General features: G+C 43.1%; 1 protein-coding gene across 1 annotated transcript in view; it reads left to right on the top strand.

Moving 5' to 3' along the window:
* SLC25A53 (solute carrier family 25 member 53) overlaps positions 1–10,982 on the top strand; it is a 159,681-nt gene extending 148,699 nt beyond the window's left edge. Inside the window, exon 3 of the mRNA XM_040405939.1 lies at positions 9,908–10,982. Coding sequence (XP_040261873.1) covers positions 10,012–10,863 — 852 coding nt within the window. The 5' untranslated portion in view covers positions 9,908–10,011 and the 3' untranslated portion in view covers positions 10,864–10,982. The remainder of the gene's footprint in view (positions 1–9,907) is intronic.
* Positions 10,983–19,567: the final 8,585 nt, after the last annotated feature.

Genomic DNA, 19,567 nt, shown 5'->3' with positions numbered 1-19,567 from the left:
AATACGTACAAATAAAAAAAAATTAAACTTAATTTATAAGGTGGAGGTCTATATGGAGTTTGAATAGGCGGTGGAAGCGGTGGTGGAGTAGGACGAGGTAGCCAACACTGTTTTTTTGATTAATTTATTTTAATTAGGGTACACTCCAAAAGAGTGTGAAATATCCAAAATACAACAATGAGCAATTGCGCTGTAGTATAACAATGGCTGGTTAAGGCCGGTATAAATGTCTATTCTGCACAAGGTACGGACAAGTCCTGTGTGATCCATGCCTGGTTCATTTTAATGAACGTGAGCTTGTCCACATTGGCTGTGGACAGGCGGCTGCGCTTGTCTGTGATGACGCCCCCTGCCGTGCTAAACACACGTTCAGACAATACATTGGCTGCAGAGCAGGCCAGCACCTCCAAGGCGTAAAGGGCAAGCTCAGGCCATGTGCCCAATTTGGAGACCCAGAAGTTGAAGGGGGCAGACGTGTCATTCAGTACGTGTAGGCGTGTGCACACATACTGCTCCACCATGTTGGTGAAATGCTGCCTCCTGCTAAGACGTTCATATCAGCTACTGGTGCTGGTTGTTGTGGCGTGCTGACAAAGCTTTTCCACATTTCGGCCATGCTAACCCTGCCTTCTGAGGTGCTCGTGGTGCCCCAGCTGCGTTGGTGACCTCTTCCTCCTCCTCTGCCTTTGCCTTGTGCTTCCACTGTGCCCCCGCTGTCAGGTGGGAATGCCACCAGCAGCGCGTGTAATAGCGTGCGCTTGTACTCGCACATCTTACGATCAGTCTCCAGTGGCGGAATTAAGGATGGTGCGTTGTCCTTGTAACGGGGATCCAGCAGCCACCCAGTAATCAGCACAAGTTAGAATGTGGGCAACTCGGCGGTCGTTGCGGATACACTGCAGCATGTAATCGCTCATGTGTGCCAGGCTGACCAGAGGCAACGACAAGCTGTCCTCTGTGGGAGGTGTATCATCTGTGTCCTCTGTATCCCCCCAGCCACGCACCAGTGATAGCCATGTGCTGGTCTGGGTGCCACCCTGGTGTGAACACGGTTCCTTCCCCTCCATCTCCTCCTCCTCATCCTCCACCTCCTCATCCTCCAGAACTGTGCCCTGGCAGGACAATTGTGTACCTTGGGTTTGTGGGTGCAGGAACCCACCCTCGAAGCCACTTGTGAATGACTGGCCAGAATCCCTATGAAATGATCCCTCTTCCTCCTCCTCCTCCTCCTCCTGTGGCATATCCTCTTCCATCATCGCCAGCAGCGTTTTTTCAAGGAGGCATAGATGTAGGATAGTAATGCTGAGAACGGCATTATCGGCACTGGCCATGTTGGTGGAGTACTCGAAACAGCGCAACAAGGAACACAGGTCTCGCATGGAGGCCCAGTCATTGGTGGTGAAATGGTGATGTTCTGCAGAGCGACTCACCCGTGCGTGCTGCAGCTGAAACTCCACTATCACCTGCTGCTGCTCGCACAGTCTGGCCAGCATGTGCAAGGTGGAGTTCCACCTTGTGGGCACATCGCATATGAGGTGGTGATCGGGAAGGCCGAAGTTACATTGCAGCGCTGACAGGCGAGCAGCAGCAGGGTGAGAACGCTGAAGGCGCGCACAGACGGCCCACACTTTATGCAGCAGCTCTGACATATTGGGGTAATTTTTAAAGGAAGCTATGCTCCACCAAATTCAGCACATGCACCAGGCAAGGGATGTGCGTCAAACCGGCTAGTCCCAGAGCTGCTACGAGATTTCACCCATTATCGCACACCACCAGGCCGGGCTTGAGGATCACTGGCACCAACCACTAATCGGTCTGTTGTTCAAGGCCCGTCCACAGCTCCTGCGCGGTGTGGGGTTTGCCCCCTAAACAGATACGTTTTAAAACTGCCTGCTGTCGTTTACCCCTGGCTGTGCTGAAGTTGGTGGTGAAGGTGTTACGCTGACCGGATGAGGAAGCGGAGTAGGAGGAGGAAGCAACAGGAGGCAAACTGAAGTGCCCTGCAATCCTTGGTGGTGGAAGGACATGCGCCAAACTGTTTTCTGCCTCAGGCCCAGCCGCCACTGCATTTACTCAGTGTGCTGTTATGGAGATATAACGTCCCTGACCGTGCTTACTGGTCCACGTATCCGTAGTTAGGTGGACCTTGCCACAGATGGCGTTGCGCAGTGCACACCTGATTTTGTCTCCCATTTGGTTCTGCACAAGCATCCAAAAATTATACATTAACGGGGCAGAATGCCTGACCGCACCTGTCGCCTACTCGCACCTGAGGAAGATGTTTCACTTGTGCGTGTAGCTGGCAACGATCGACCAAGTCCTCTCCCTGCAACAGGAGATCCGCCAGCAGCAGCACGACCGGGGCCACGTCCCTTATTTGACGCTCTCCTCATATTTCTCAAATTTAGGATCTTGCCCAAAATGGTTTTTTTTTTATAACTGAATAGAACAACAGTATCTAAAGGGTGTATCTCACAATGACAGATGCAGTAAAGGCTGCAATATTAAGTACTTTACCCAAAATGTTTTTTTATTTTAAACCCAGCATATTATTGCTGTATTTCAAGCTTGTATCTCACACTGACAGATGCAGACAAGGCGGCAAATTAAGTTTTTTGCCCAAAAGTTTTTTTTAATAACACAATATGACAGCAGTATGTAACGCTTGAATTTCACACTGACAAATGCAGCAAGGGCTGCAATATTAAGTACTTTGCCCAAAATGGGTGTTTTTTTAAACCCAGAATATTATTGCTGTATTTCAAGCTTGTTTTTAACAATGACAGATGCAATAAACGCCGCAAAATTAGGATTTTGCCCTAAATTGGTGTTTTTTTAAATAACAGAATATGACAGCAGTATATAACGCTTGAATTTCACACTGACAAATGCAGCAAGGGCTGTAAAATTGAGTATTTTGCCAAAAATGGGTGATTTTTTTTTTAAACCCAGAATATAATTGCAGTATTTCAAGCTTCTATTTGACTGTCACAAATGCACATATGCTGTGCTAGTGCACAGAACTTGCATAAAATGGCCGCCGCCGCCCACCTAACTAACAGACGGATAAAAGTTTTTTTTCTGGGTCACTGGGTTCAGGGCAGGGTAAAAAGATTGTGCACTGCACCCACAAAACTAAATCTAGATAGATCGCTAAGTTAACAAGCACTTCTGAGTAAAGATTATGTCCTATTCTCCCCCTCACAACAGCAGCATCCTATCCCTACACTAATCAGAGCAGAGTGACGTGCAGCGCTACGTGACTCTAGCTTATATAGAGGCTGGGTCAAATGCTGCACTGGCCAATCACAGCCATGCCATTATAAGGCATGGCTGTGATGGCTTCTAAGGGCACACGAGTTAAATGCTTGTTGATTGGCTACTCTGCAGCCTTTCAAAAAGTGCCATTAATTCGCTGAACCCCGAACCCAAACTTTTACTGAAGGTTGGGTTCGGGGTCCAAAAATTCTAAAGTTCGGTACAAACCCGAACTTTACAGTTCAGGTTCGCTCAACCCTACAGATGACCTAACCCCTCAGGTGAACACCTTAAAAAAATAAAAACCGGTGCCAAAATTACCCATTTTTTGATTATTCATTATTACCAAAAAGTGTAATAATGAATGATCAAAAAAATCATATGTACCCAAAAATGGTACCAATAAAAACGCCAACGTATCCTGTAAAAAATCAGCCCCTGCACAAGGCGATCGGCAGAAAAAAAAAAATGGCGTTCAGAAAATGTAGACACAAAAACATAATTGTCACGGATGTTCCCACGTGACACTAGCAACACCTGGTTTGATCTGACAGGTTTTCCCTGTGGATTAATTGACATCTGTGTTGTTTCTGATATGGCCACGCTCCTTTCCTCATGTGTTGCTAATGTGGTCATTTAACCTTCCTTTTTTATAGTTGCTTTTCCCACAATGCTGTGCAGTTTATAGTTTCAGTTTTGGATTGCCGGTGTGTGAATCTTGAAGGAGTTCCTGGTGCTTCCATTGCTTCTTTTAAGTTAAGTCTTTCCTTTCCTTTTTGTATTTTGTTTGGTTTCTGTGTGTTGCATTTCCCAATTGTTTGTATTAGGCCTGAGCGAGACTCCTGTTTGTTCTTCCTTTTGGAGGAACAGGTAGCCTCATCCCTGCCATTAGTACCAGGGTCCTATAGGGCTAGATAGGACTCTAGGTATTCCTGTGTATGAACACACCTACCTCTGGGGTCTGTTCATACTGATAGTCAGTCAGGATTTTGGTTAGGGTTTTACTAGGAGGTGTCCATCTTCCTTCCTTAGTTCTCAGTCCTGATTCCCTGTCTTCCCCTTCACTCTTATGCTCGGTGTTGTGTTTTCCTCCCACACCAAAGTGTGCCAATTTTTTTTCAAAAATGCTTCATTATGTAAAACTGAAACAAACAAAGAAAGTAGACATATTTGATATCATCGCATCTGTAACAATCTGCTCTATAAAATAGCACATGATCTAACCTGTCAGATGAATGTTGTAAAAAAAATTAAAAAATGGTGCCAAAACATCCATTCTTTGGTTACCTTGCCTCACAAAAAAAACATAATATAGAGCGAAAATCATATATACCCCAAAATAGTACCAATAAAACTGGCACCTTATCCTATAGTTTCCAAAATGGGGTCACTTTTTGACCTGGTCCTTAAAAAGTGGGTTTGGGAAATTTTCTTAAAAATTTCAAGTATTGCTTCTAAAATTCTAAGCCTTCTAACATCCCCAAAAAATAAAATGATATTTACAAAATGATGCCAACATAAAGTGGACATATGGGGAATGTTAAGTAATAAATATTTTATGAGGTATCACTCTGTATTAAAAGCAGAAAAAGTTAAATTTAGAAAATTTAAAATTTTTCAAAATGTTTGGTAATTTTTTTTTTTTTCATAAATAAAGGTGAAATATATTGACTCAAATTTATGACTGTCATGAAGTACAATGTGTCAGGAGAAAACAATCTTAGAATGGCTTGGTTAAGTAAAAGTGTTCCAAAGTTATTACCATGTAAAGTGATACATGTCAGATTTTCTAAAATAAGTCATTAAGGGGTTAAATGTATTTTAATGGGATTTAGTGATAGAACAACACAAAGTAGCAAGTATTTGTGAAGTGAAAAAAGTTATACACAATTTTCTAAATTTTTATATAAATAAAAATCAGAAAAGTGTCGCATGCATTTGTATTCAGCCCCCCATACTCTGATTTAGAAAATCATGTATCATTTTCTTTTCACTTCACACATACTTGCTACTTTGTGTTGGCATAATACATAAAATCCCAATAAAATACATTTAAGTTTGTGGGTGTAAAGTGAAAAAATTTTGAAAAGTTCAAGGGTTTACCAATACTTTTCAAAGCACTGTATGTCAGTGTCATTCTGCCGAAAAAAGTGCCAGGAGACTAAGATTACATGTACTTGATATATAAAAATGTCTGCATGATGGCTGTTTAAGTAACGGCCGTCACACAGCCATTTTAGCACCAGTGAAAGTCAAAGGGGATATTCACATGGCCATTTTTTTAATGACCAGTGAATCATTGCTGTCAAAAAAGGGGAGATGTCCTATTTTAGGCTGTTTTCAAGGCCAGACGGACCTTATTGAAATCAATGGGACTGTTTTTAACAGCCACCTAGATAAGAGTGCACCTGCCTAACGGCAGTTAAGAACTGGTACACTAGTATAATATGGCCTTTTCGGGGGTTAAAAAAAAAATTCACCTCATTCACTTACACATGTAGTGGCAGTCACTCCTCTTTTGATTGAAAAAGACCTGCCGAAGGACCTGCACTCAGTATGATTATGTCACCACGCGCTCATGCTGGGTGCACATGGTGTCTTCATCACGTTGAGCACAGGTCCTTTGGCAGGTACTTTTTCAATCAAGAGAGGAGCAACTGCCTCTGCGCATGCAAGTAAATAAGATGAGTCTGTTTTTATTTTTTATTTTTCTAAAGCAAAAAATTACAGCTAAGAAACACTATGGGGGACATTATGGACCACTATGGGGGACATTACTAATTCTTGGGGCCACTATCGGAGACATTAATTAAGCTGGGGGCCACAATGAAGGACATTACAAATGGGGCCACTATGAGGGACATTATTATTGCTGGGGGCCATTATGAGGGACATTATGTGTACCGAGGGCACAAAAATGAAATGAAATTCATAAATTTTTCATGCCCATTTTTAACGGCCATGAGAAACTGATGCAAAACAGCTATTAAAAACAGACAGATGGCTAGAAAATGGATGCACAAATGGTTAACATATGCTACACATCACTGGAATATTAATTGTACACATCCTTTAATTCAAATTGGATTGTGTTTTGGATTGAAAACTGCTAATTTATCTGTATGTACTCCACACATCTTATATTCCTAGAGCTTATGGCATGTTGCTTCTAGCAATAGCTTTAGTTTGCTTACCTCAATTTTTAGTACCTCATTGTACATACTATTTTTTGTGCCTAGTTGGTGCACTACAATTTTTATGAACAAATTTATCTGCCAATAGTTTTCTGAAACAATTTAACCAAAAGTTTTCATAAATTTGCCTACCAATATTTTTACGAGCTAATTTATACACATTTTTATACCTGAATTTTAAGTTTCACCCAGCACTAACAGCAGTATGTACATCTTTTTTAAAACTACCTGTGGATTTAAAAAAAACTCATTACACCCCTAGGTAAATTCTTTAAGGGCTGTATTTTCCTAAATAGGGTAACTTCGCATAGTATTTTGACACCTGTAAGCCACTGGAATTGTGGTACAATGTATTAAATATTACCAAAATAGGCCTTAAATGTTGCATGTTATTATTTCTCTTCTGAGCCGTACTATGTGGCAGGCAGCAGATTTTGACCACATGTGAGGTACTGACCTATTGGGGAGAACCATCATAACAATTTAGGGGATACATTTTTCTGGTAACTGAAATTGAATAATTGTGAAAAATTAGAAATTTGCACTCTGTGTATTAGGCTAGTTTCACACTAGCGGCAAGGAACTCCGGCAGGCTGTTGCAGCGGGTGAACAGCCTGTCGGATCTGTGCTGCCGCTAGTGCATGCGTGCCCTCGGACTACCGCTCCGGCACCACTACATGTCGGAATTTTATTCTGGCCGCCTCTCGGCATGTTTGCCGTGCTACCGCCGGAACTCCAGCCCGCCCCCATTATAGTCAATGGGGCCGGAGCGGTAGTCCGGGGGCACGCGTGCACTAGCGGCAGCACGGATCCGACAGGCTGTTCACCTACCAGAACAGACTGCCGGAGTTCCTTGCCTCTAGTGTGTAAGTACCCTTAGTCAGGAAAACACCAGTGGCGTCAACATGCTCACTGCACCCTAGATTAATTCTTTGAGGAGTGTAGTTTCCAAAATGAGATCACTTAGGCCACTTGCACACGACCGTATACGGAACTATTCATTTCAAGTGGTCCATAAAAAACAGAAGGTACTCGTGTGCATTTCGTTTCCGTATTTCCATTCCACAAAAAAATAGAACATGTCCTATTATTGTCCGCATTACGTACAAGGATAGTACTGTTCTATTAGGGGCCAGCTGTTCCGTTCCGCAAAATACGGAATGCACACGGATGTCATCCGTATTTTTTGAGGATTTGTTTTTTGCGAACCGCAAAATACATACGGTCATGTGAGGCCTTACTGAGGGTTTCTGCTGTTACTGGTACCACTGCAAACACAACATGGCACTTGATAATCATTCTAGCAAAATCTGTGTTCCAAATGGTGGTCCTTCCTTTCTCAGCCCTGCCAGGTGTGCTGGCAGCAGATAATGGCCAAATTTGGATATTGCCATACCAAGAAGAACCACTAACAATATATGAGGTATTTGTCCTTGGGACAGGGACACGTGAATAGGAATGAGCTGTCCCATTGAAATAAATGGTACGGCTTGTAGTTACACCTGCTCACTGCTGCGTTGTCTTCAGCAAGCAGGTAAACAAACAAGGGAACCTTCCCTTCAACAAGCTGATCGGCAGGGGTGCCGGGTGTTGGTCTCTCACCGATCTGATTACCTATCCTGAGTATAGGTTATCAATATTAAAATCCCAGAAAACCCCTTTAAGGCAAAAAAGGCAATGTGTCACCAATTTTTTTTCTGCTGGGTAAAACCAGATAGCAACACATACAGTATGCATTTTTTGTAATTGTTTTATTCTCTGATTGCAGGTTCCTTTATTCTGTTTCATGAACATGATTATGGGGGCTGCCATCTTGCCTGAGCTGTTCTCCGGGAATTAAGACAATGAAAATACTTGAATATTAGTTTATTATAAATATATTCCCAAATACCTTTTATTAGTTATAATATCTTGTTTTATCTGGGGAGCAATCATTAGGATAATGGCCGTCGTCCTATTAGTACACGCAAAACCTGTCCTAATCGCACAGCAGTACAAGTTACTTCACAACACTGAGCTAAAGAGTTACCTCATCCTGCTCTGCTTTTTAGGGAATATGGTCCTGAATACAGTTTATTATGATCTTCATCTGAACCTCTGTAGGAATGGAATTCATGAGGAGACATGAAGTACAGAGAGGACAAACTGACTGTGGTAATGAAGACTTTATACAAGTGCTGCTGCCCATTACCCACACCCTCTGCTCTGTACTAAATGTCTCCTCATGACCTCCATTCCCACAGAGATTCAGCTGAAGATCATATAAAACTGTATTCAGGACCATAATCCCTGACAAGCAGAGCAAAGAGGAGGATGAGGCAGTTCTTTACCTCAGTGTTGTGAAGTAACTTGTCCTCCTGTGTGATTAAGTTTTGTGTGTACTAATAGGATGGTGGCCATTTTATTTATTCTAATGATTGCTCCCCAGACAAATCGAGTCATTATAAATAATGAAAGGCATTTTGGAATATATTTATAATAAAGTAATGTTTAAGTATTTTCATTTTCTTCATTCCCGGAGAACCCCGTTAAAAGCATTTAGAGAATTGCTTTGCAGTAGCCGCATGGGCCATAGATACAATGGACAGGAGGGGACCTCATTGACTTCTATGGGAGATTTTTTAGGCATGCCGTATGACATGTGCAGATGTCAGGAGATAAGCTATTGTGAATGGTGGTTCATGTGTTTTCTATACACAGAGGTTATATCATTACAAGCAGGATTAAAATGACAAATAAGCAGATAACTGCAGTAAAGTGATCGGTACAGGTCAAGAAGTGGCGCCTATTGTTAGGCTTTGTGGCCAGTGTGAAAACTGCAGGATTTTATGTTTTTTTTTGTTTAAATATAGATATTGACATAAAAAATTATGAATAACCACAAAAAATTGTTTAAAAATATGTTTAACATAAAAACAGGTCATTTTCTGATGATACATTCCCTTTAAGGAGTTAAAGCCCCAATATCTGCCGTAAATGGAAGGCTGATGTCAGGAAGGGATTAAAAGCCCTTCAAACATTCTTCCTATTATGGAATTTTACAATAACACAATTTATAAAACATACCAGAAGTCCCAAGACAAGAAAAATATCCACATATTATCCTTAACTGTAGCAACCTGTACAATAAATGTATAGCACCATTTATAATGATCAGTGTCTGCTGTAAAAAGTGCAGGGGAATTTCTTTTTTTCTGCATGTTCTGGCTCTCAATTTTGGCCCAATCCTTAAAGGGAGTCTGCCACCAGGAAATTCAATTTTAAAGCAGACACAATTCCTTGTAGGACTAACTCAGCTGAGGGAATGACACCCTTGCACCCTTTTTTCCAACAGTATGTGAAAAATATATATATATATATATATATATATATATATATATATACACACACACACGTTGCTTTATTGTGTTAGTGTGACTTCTGATTTAATTTTTTTTATCTGTGTTTTTTTGTAGATATCCGTAGGACAGAATTCACATTTATTACATAGAGGGTGGATCATACTGGTTTCTAACCCCTGAAGTTCTACTGGGAAAATCAGCTTTTGAAAGGAAACAAGATGGAAAGCAGAGATGATCCAAGATGGGGCAGCTGGAATAGTAGTTACTTTGTGGGAGCAGCGTCAAGCTTTCTGTCCACTGTTCTAACCTTTCCTATATATAAAACAATTTTTCGACAGCAGCTTCACACATTGACTATCCGAGCTGCCACATGTCAGTTGAGCAAAGAAGGGGTTAAACATCTCTATCGTGGCCTGACACCACCACTCATGGCAAAAACAGTTCAAGGAACTTTGCTTTTTGGAACCCAAGGAAGTCTCCAACATTTTTTCTCTAAGGGAGGTACACCAGGAGCTAAAATTTGTGCCTTTTCTGGGTGTTTATCTGGAGCAATAGAAGCCGTTCTACTAGTACCATTTGAAAGAATTCAAAACATTCTGCAGGATGGTCGTAATAATGTAAATTTTCCCAACACTCGATCAATAGTTCAAGAACTCCAGACCTACAAAAAAAGACAGTGGCTAACATGTGGATTGTACCGAGGATTCACTATTATACTTGTCAGGAACATGGTAGGAAGTGCCATTTTTCTTTCCTGCAAAGAACCATTGAGAGATGTTTTGACTTATCCAGGTCTCCCTATCTGGGCCTCTTCTCTGGGCTCTGGAGCACTCAATGGTGCCCTTACCTCACTTGCACTTTATCCGTTGAGTGTTATAATTGCAAATATGCAGGCAGAAGTGGGAAACAACTTACCTCATGTAAGAAAAGTCGCATTAGGAGTATGGAAGAAATGCGGAGGAAGAGTATCAATGCTGTACAGAGGCGCATCTCTTATTATCCTACGATCTTGCATTACTTGGGGGGTTACAAACTCAATTTACGACACTTTGAGCAAACCACTTCCATAAACCAGTGGATCCATGGAGAATACATGTTTTAACACATATAATCATTTACTTCCCATATTTCACATGTCCTAACTTACTTCTACTGTATGTATCTGACTACATGTCTGTCAGCAATACAATGTATTAAAAAGTTTTACTGGTAAATTTAGCACATTTTTTTGTCTCCGGTATTACTGTCTTACACAATTCCTGCAAGTGTACATTTGTACTACAGTAACAATTTGTATATTCTAAATTTGAAATTAATTTAACAAATTGGATAAAAACACATTTATGCTCTCTAGAGCTTTACATGGGGTTTTCCCTTACATCCTAATCAGCAACTAAGCTATTAATTGGGTATTTCTGCCACTGTATAGTATTAGGATAAATGGAATTTTGTCATATGGCTTCCAGTGAGTGAGGGGGAGCAGGCCAAGCTATATACTCACACTAATTAAAATCAGCCTATGGGGCAGACGAGCTGGTCAGGAATGCACGACTGAGGTGTCAGCCACACCTCCAGTACAAACTGCAAAGAAAAAGGGGGTCAGTCAGCAAATCCGAATGGGCAGGGGCACGTTGCTATGGCTCATAACAACACTGTAAAACAATGCAATGCAGCAGCTCTCTGCAATCCAAATAAAGTACAAAAATGCATAATAATTGCTAGTGCTATACTTATAAATTAGAGATGCTTGGCAAATACATTTTGTACAAAATTATTTGAGCCCGTTTGCCGCACGTCAAGGCGATCTCTGTATTTTAATTAGTGTGAGTATATAGCTTGGCCTGCTCTCCCTCATTCACTGGAAGCAATTTGGCACCAGGAGAGGTATAGTGTGGACTCTCATTGAATTCTTTGGTGGCCATTTGGCACCAGGAGTGGTGTGGAGTGGGCTCGGCATGCATGTTGGTACCTGCATTCCTTGGATATAATGGAGGCCATTTTGGCACCAAAGATGGCAGAAATTAAAGCAGGCCCAGCATGCATGTGGAACCTACACTCCCTGAATTGTATGGTAAAAAAAGGAGGTTAGTCAGCACCTCCCAGTGCACAGGTGCACGCTGCCATGGCAAAGACCTAGAGGAAAAAAAAGAGACAATGCAGCAGCACTCTGGTGCTAATACTACGCCTATTTATAAAAGCGAGATGCTTGGACAATGCATTTTGTACAAAACCATCTAGGCCCATCTGCCGAACGTCAAGGCGATATCTGTTAGACGGGTCCTAACACTAAATACTACCTGTTATGCGCCATAATGACCGCCATAAAATTCAGGGAGTGTTGGACCCACATGCATGTTGGATCCACTCTGCCTTTTTCATTTTTTGTGCCAAAATGGCCTCCATTACAAGGTACCAACATGCATGCTGAGCCACTCTATACCCTTCCTGGTGCTAGACAGCTTCCAATGAATGTAGTGAGAGCAGGCTACAGCTTTATACTGAAAATAATTAAAATCAGCCTATGGGGCAGACAGGCTAATCAGGAGTGCACGACTCGCTGGAGTGCCACATCTCCAGCATTGTAAATATGCAAAAAAAGGGGGTTAGTCAGCACCTCCCAGTGCGCAGGTGCACGCTGCCATGGCAAAGACCTAGAGGGAAAAAAAGAGACAATGCAGCAGCACTCTGCAATCCAGACAAAGTACAACAATGCTTACAAAAATTATGGTGCTAATACTACGCTTATTTATAAAAGCGAGATGCTTGGACAATGCATTTTGTACAAAACCATCTAGGCCCGTCTGCCGAACGTCAAGGCGATCTCTGTTAGACGGGTCCTAACACTAAATACTACCTGTTATGCGCCATAATGACCGCCATAAAATTCAGGGAGTGTTGGATCCAACATGCATGTGGGTCCAACACTCCCTAAATTTTATGGCGGTCATTATGGCGCATAACAGGTGCAACAACCCCAGTCAGTATATCATTTTGATGGAGAAATCAAGATAAAATCTTTCCCTTTTCTGAGGAGTAAGATAAGAATAAAAAGGAAAAGAAAACAGAAATTGTTGATGCCCATCCGGTTGGGGGACCAGGAGATGTTGACTAGGGGGAAGATAAGGTCTCCACCTCTAGGGGGCCTAGGGCCTTCAAAGTGGTTAAAGCTTTTAACAAAGCTACGTTGGCAGAATGGAAATATCCTGGAAATGATCCTTACTAAACCATGTAGTCTAAATTCTCTGTATGCAGTCTCTCAATCCTGATCAGGTCTAAATTTGCCTTAGGCTGGGTTCAGACCTGAGCGTCTTTGATATGCGCGTTTAACGCGCGTTTTTTATGCGCGTTTTTTATGCGCGTTTTTTGCAATAGTAAACGCGCGTTTGACGCGCGTTTGTGTGATTGACTGCAATGTCCTATGGCCACAAACGCGCTGTAAAACGCCCCAAAGAAGCTCAAGTACTTGTTTGAGCGTAGGGCGTTTTACAGCGCGTTTTTCAGCGCTGTAAAACGCTCAAGTGAGAACCAGGGCCATAGGGAAGCATTGGTTTTCATGTGTTGAGCGTTTTACAGCGCGTTTGAACGCGCTGTAAAACGCTCAAGTGTGAACCGAGCCTAATGTGGGAAGCGAAGCAGAGTGTGACTGTGTTGTGGTCTGGATGGGGGACCAATGCCTCCATTGAGCAGGTGCTCTGCTTGAGAAAGTAAGATTGTCTTACAGTTTTAAACTACCAGAAAGTGATCTTTTTTCTTTTTTCTGTGTGTACCTCATCAGATATTTCTTTTGTATCAAGTAAATCATCTATTGAGGTTGTTGTGGAAATTTTATTAGGATGTGTTTTTAACCTCTTCCGGACACATGACGTACCGGTACGGCATGTTATCCTGGTACTTAAGGACACATGACGTACCGGTACATCATGTATAGTTCCGATCACCGCCGCCCGGTGGACGGTGATCAGAACCCAGTGCCTGCTCAAATCATTGAGCAGGCACCTTGGCTAAATGCACCTTGGCTAAATGCACCCATGTCGGCGATCGCAGCAAACCGCAGGTCAATTCAGACCTGCGGTTTGCTGCGTTTCCGGGTTATTCAGGTCTCTGGGGACCCGATAACCCGGAACAGGATGGTGATCGGTGGTGTGATAATACACCACCAATCACCATCCTGCGATCCTGAGAGGTGATGGTGACATCACCTCTCAGGATCGCTCTCATTGGTCGGCTCATTCAAATTATTGCAGCTGCACGTGGATCCAGAGCTGCACCGATCTCCAGCCAGCACCCCTCCTTCGCTTCCCCCAGGTATTTAGGGAAAGGTTGGGTTAGGCTGGGATATTCAGGGAAAGTTAGTGAGAAAAAAAACAAAGAACTAAATTTTGTTGGATCACCCTAAATCGGGTGTCTGGGGTCCACAGCACAGCTGTGTGACCCTAGACCCCCCAAGGGTGCTGCAGCTTGCCCCCCACCTCAACTTTTTTTTGGGCGCAAGCAGTTATTTTTTTATTTTTTTTGTGCGTATGCGCTGACTGTGGCCGGCACTCTTAGCATCCTGCCACTGTTAGCGCATCGCACACCCCACCGCTGATCAACTTCGGACGGTTGATCAGCGATTTAGAATTTTATTTGATTTATTTTTCTAATTTTTTTCCCTTTTTTTTAGTTAGTCTTTTTTTTTTTGTCTGTTAGGTTTAGGGTGACTTCGCGAACACCCGTGCCCCAACACACACGCACACTGAATAAAGATTTACACAAACGCACACACACACGCAGAAAAACGCTCCCCTAGGGCCCGCCGGATGTTCTCGGCTGAGGAGGCATACGCCCAGCTTGCCTCCGAGTCCGAGAGTCCCAGTGAGGACGAGGATGACCCCACTTTCCTGTTGTCATCCACGTCCTCCTCCTCATCTAGCGATGATGATGAGCCTCCAAGGTGGCGGAGACGCCGCCAGGCGGAGCAAGGGGACCGCCATGCTAGGGACCCTGTGGCCCACCCTAGTACGAGCAGCTCTGGGGCTCGTACTAGTTTTCCGGCCCACCAGTTAAATCCACCAGAGCCCCCTGCCGGTGAACTTGTCTGGTGTACCCCAGAGCGATTTGAGCCCATGATTCCTGATTTTGTAGCCCAACCAGGAATACAGATTTCCACAGTGGGCTTCACTGAATATGACTATTTTAGTCTTTTTTTCAGTGACCACTTTGTGAATCTGATGGTGGATGGTGGAGGAGACGAACCTGTACGCCCAACAGTTCGTTGCTCAACACCCGGGCTCCTTTTTGGCTAGGCCCGGTGGCTGGACCCGGTCAGTGCAGCCGAGATGAGGACGTTTTTGGGCCTCGTGCTGCACATGGGCCTAGTCAAGAAACCTAATGTCAGGCATTACTGGAGTGGGGACGTCCTCTACCAGACCCCACTTTACAGTACGGCCATGACACGCTCCCAGTTTGAGGCCATCCAGAAATGCCTGCATTATTCAGATATTGCAGCATGTCCCCCCACGAGGTGATCCTGCCTATGACCGCCTGTACAAAATCAGGCCGGTCATCGGCCTATGTACCTGGAAGGGAGGTCGCGGTTGATGAGTCTCTCATTGAGTTCAAGGGGAGACTCATTTTCTGCCAGTATGTTGCCTCTAAGCGGGCGAGGTATGGCGTGAAGCTGTACAAACTTTGTGAGAGTACCTCAGGGTACACTTACATGTTTCGTGTGTACGAGGGGCGAGATTCCCGTATTGAGCCCCCAGAATGTCCCCCCACTCTGGGTGTTAGCGGGAAACTTGTGTGGGACCTTATGCACCCACTGCTAGATAAGGGTTACCACCTATACATGGATAACTTTTTATACTAGTATCCCCTTGTTCCAGTCCCTCGCCACCAGATACACGTCCGCTTGTGAGACCGTGCAGAAAAATCAACGCGGCCTCCCTGCCCACCCCCTTCAGGTACCTATCCCCAGGGGTGAGACCCGTGCCCTTACCACTGGAAACCTGTTGCTGGTCAGATATAAGGACAAGAGGGATGTCCTTGTACTGTCCACAATTCATGGTAACGGCATCACCCCTGTCCGAGGTACCGCGGCAACGGTCCTCAAGCCCGATTGTATCGTTGACTACAATCGGTATATGGGAGGAGTTGATCTCTCTGATCAAGTCCTCAAGTCATATAACGCCATGCACAAAACCCGGGCATGGTACAAAAAAGTTGCAGTCTACTTGGTGCAGGTTGCCTTGTACAACTCTTTTGTGCTGTCCCGGAGCGCTGGCAACACAGGGACATTCCTTCAGTTCTGTGAGACAGTCCTCAACGACCTGATCTTTTCTGACCGGGAAAGAGCAGGCCGGAGTACCTCGGGAACTGGAGGCGCCTGGATCGTCCCTAGCCAACACTTTCCAGGTGTGGTCCCCCATACTGGAAAGAAGGGACGGACCCAAAAAAGGTGCAGAGTGTCTCACATGAGGGGGATACGGAAGGACACCACTACTTAGTGTGACACGTGCCCCGATCATCTGGGCCTCTGCATTATTGTTTGCTTCAGGGAGTACCACACTTCCATGGAGTACTAAATTTATATCCCAATTTAGCCTCTGATAATTGGATAAAAAACTGGTTCTCAGACTTGAGACACTAAAACGAAAAAAAAAAAAAAATTTCAAAATATTATTTAGTAAAACGAAAAAAAAAAAAAAGTTGACATAACAGGTATTGCCGCGTCCGTAAGAATCTGATCTATAAAAATACCCCCCCTAACCCCTCAGATGAACAAAAAAATAATAATAAAACGCTGCAAAAAAAGGTATTTTTTTTGTCACCTTACATCACAAAAACTGTAATAGCAAGCGATCAAAAAGTCATAAGCCACCCAAAATAGTGCCAATAACCGTCCTCTCATTCCGCAAAAAATTAGCCCCTACATAAGATAATCGGCTAAAAATAAAAAATAAATTATGACAGGCTATGGAGATACTAAAATGGTTTTTTTTTGTTTATAAAAAGACAATATAGTGTAAAAAAAGTAGACATATTAGGTATCGCCGCATCCGTAAGAATCTGCTCTATAAAAATACCCCCCCAATCCCTCAGATGAACACGGTAAAAAAAAAAAGAACGGTGCCAAAAAAGCAATTTTTTTTTTAATTTTCCATTATAATCCGTTTTTTTCCAATAACAAAGCAAGGGTTAACACCCAAACAAAACTTAATATTTATTACCCTCATACTGCAGTTTACAGAAACACCCCATATGTGGTCTTAAACTGCTGTAGGGCCAAACGGCAGGGCGCAGAAGGAAAGGAATGCCGTATGGTTCCTGGAAGACCGATTTTGATGGCCTTTTTTTTTTTGGCACCATGTCCCATTTGAAGCCCCCCTGATGCACCCCTGGAGTAAAAACGCCATAAAAGTGACCCCATCTAAGAAACTACACCCCTCAAGGTATTCAAAACTGATTTTACAAACATTGTTAACCCTTTAGGTGTTCCACAAGAGTTATTGGCAAATGGAGATGACATTTCAGAATTTCTATTTCAGGTAACTTTGCCTCACAAAAATGTAATATAGATTAACCAAAAATCATATGTACCCTAAAAATAGTCCCAACAAAACTGCCACCTTATCCCGTAGTTTCCAAAATGGTGTCACTTTTATGGAGTTTCTACTCTAGGGGTGCATCAGGGGGGCTTCAAATGGGACATGGTGTAAATAAACCATTCCAGCAAAATCTGCCTTCCAAAAACCATACGGCACACCTTTCCCTCTACGCCCTACTGTGTGCCCGTACAGTAGTTTACGGCCACATATGGGGTGTTTCTGCAAACTACAGATTCAGGGCAATAAATACAGCATTTTGTTTGGCTGTTAACCCTTGCTTTATTACTGGAAAAAATGGATTAAAATGAAATTTGAGAATTTAAATTTTTTGGCAAATTTTCCATCTCCATTTGCCAATAACTCTTGTGCAACACCTAAAGGGTTAACAAAGTTTGTAAAATTAGTTTTGAATACCTTGAGGGGTGTAGTTTCATAGATGGGGGTCACTTTTATGGAGTTTCTACTGTAGGGGTGCATCAGGGGGGCTTCAAATAGGACATGGTGTAAATAAACCAGTCCAGCAAAATCTGCCTTCCAAAAACCATACAGCGCACCTTTCCCTCTACGCCCTACTGTGTGCCCGTACAGTAGTTTACGGACACATATGGGGTGTTTCTGAAAACGAACAAATCAGGGCAATAAATATAGCATTTTGTTTGGCTGTTAACCCTTGCTTTGTTACTGGAAAAAATGGATAAAAATGTGGCAAAAAATCTATATTCTGAAATTTTATCTCCATTTGCCATTAACTCTTGTGGAACACCTAAAGGGTTAACAACATTTGTAAAAATCAGTTTTGAATACCTTGAGGGGTGTAGTTTCTAGAATGGGGTAATTTTTGGGTGGTTTCTATTATGTAAGCCTCACAAAGTGACTTCAGACCTGAACTAGTCCCTAAAAATTGGATTTTTGAAAGTTTCTGAAATATTTCAAGATTTGCTTCTAAATTTTGTAACATCCCCAAAATATAAAATATAATTTCCAAAATTATCCAAACATGAAGTAGACATATGGGGAATGTAAGTAATAACTATTTTTGGAGGTATTACTATGTATTATAGAACTAGAGAAATTGAAACTTGGAAATTTGCAATTTTTTACAGATTTTTGGTAAATTTGGTATTTTTTTATAAATAAAAATGATATTTTTTTACTTCATTTTACCAGTGTCATGAAGTACAATATGTGACTAAAAAACAATCTCAGAATGGCCTGGATAAGTCAAAGCGTTTTAAAGTTATCACCACTTAAAGTGACACTGGTCAGATTTGCAAAAAATGGCCTGGTCCTTAAAGGGATTCTGTCACCAGGTTTCACCCCTGTCAGCTAAACATATGCTGATGTTCAGGGCGTCTTCACGATTCCTAATGTGGGCTTATAAATGTTATCTGTGGGCTTATTTAGCTAGAAAACAGCTATTACTAACCTGTCAGTCAAACAAATAAGGTGCCCAAGGGGATGTTAATGGGTGCAAGATGCCCGCCGCACCCACCGCCGTTCGTGCCCAGCGCCGCCTTTCCGGACTTCTGCGCCGCCTCCTAATCCTCTGTGCCACCTCTCGCTCTCCCTCCCCCTCCTTCTGCTGTAAGATCTCGAGCTTGCGCACAGGTCTCTGCCTGATGCGCCCGTGCGGACTTCTCCATTTGGCTTCTTACAGCGAAGTGCGCATGCGCCGGCATTTCGCTCAACCCCTGTATGCGCGAGATCTTACAGCAGGAGGAGGGGGGTGGGAGGGAGAGCGAGAGGCGGCACAGAGGATTAGGAGGCGGCGCAGAAGTCCGGAAAGGCGGCGCTGGGCACGAACGGCGGTGGGTGCGGCGGGCATCTTGCACCCATTAACATCCCCTTGGGCACCTTATTTGTTTGACTGACAGGTTAGTAATAGCTGTTTTTTAGCTAAATAAGCCCACAGATGACATTTATAAGCCCACATTAGGAATCGTGAAGACGCCCTGAACATCAGCATATGTTTAGCTGACAGGGGTCAAACCTGGTGACAGAATCCCTTTAAGGTGAAATAAGGCTGTGTCCTAAAGGGGTAATACTGTATATTATATATTGTTATCATGTCTCTGTGTGAGAGTAAACCATTGGAGTGGATATCTTCCTGTGGATGTGGAGATGCAGCTGCCGGGCGCAGAGGTCTCCGTTTGCGAACGGTCCATGTGCTATGCGCTGGGCTGTGGGC

The sequence above is a fragment of the Bufo bufo genome, chromosome 8 (assembly GCF_905171765.1).
Source record: "Bufo bufo chromosome 8, aBufBuf1.1, whole genome shotgun sequence".
In the NCBI taxonomy this organism is placed as follows: domain Eukaryota; kingdom Metazoa; phylum Chordata; class Amphibia; order Anura; family Bufonidae; genus Bufo; species Bufo bufo.
This window is presented reverse-complemented; position numbering and strand designations above follow the sequence as displayed.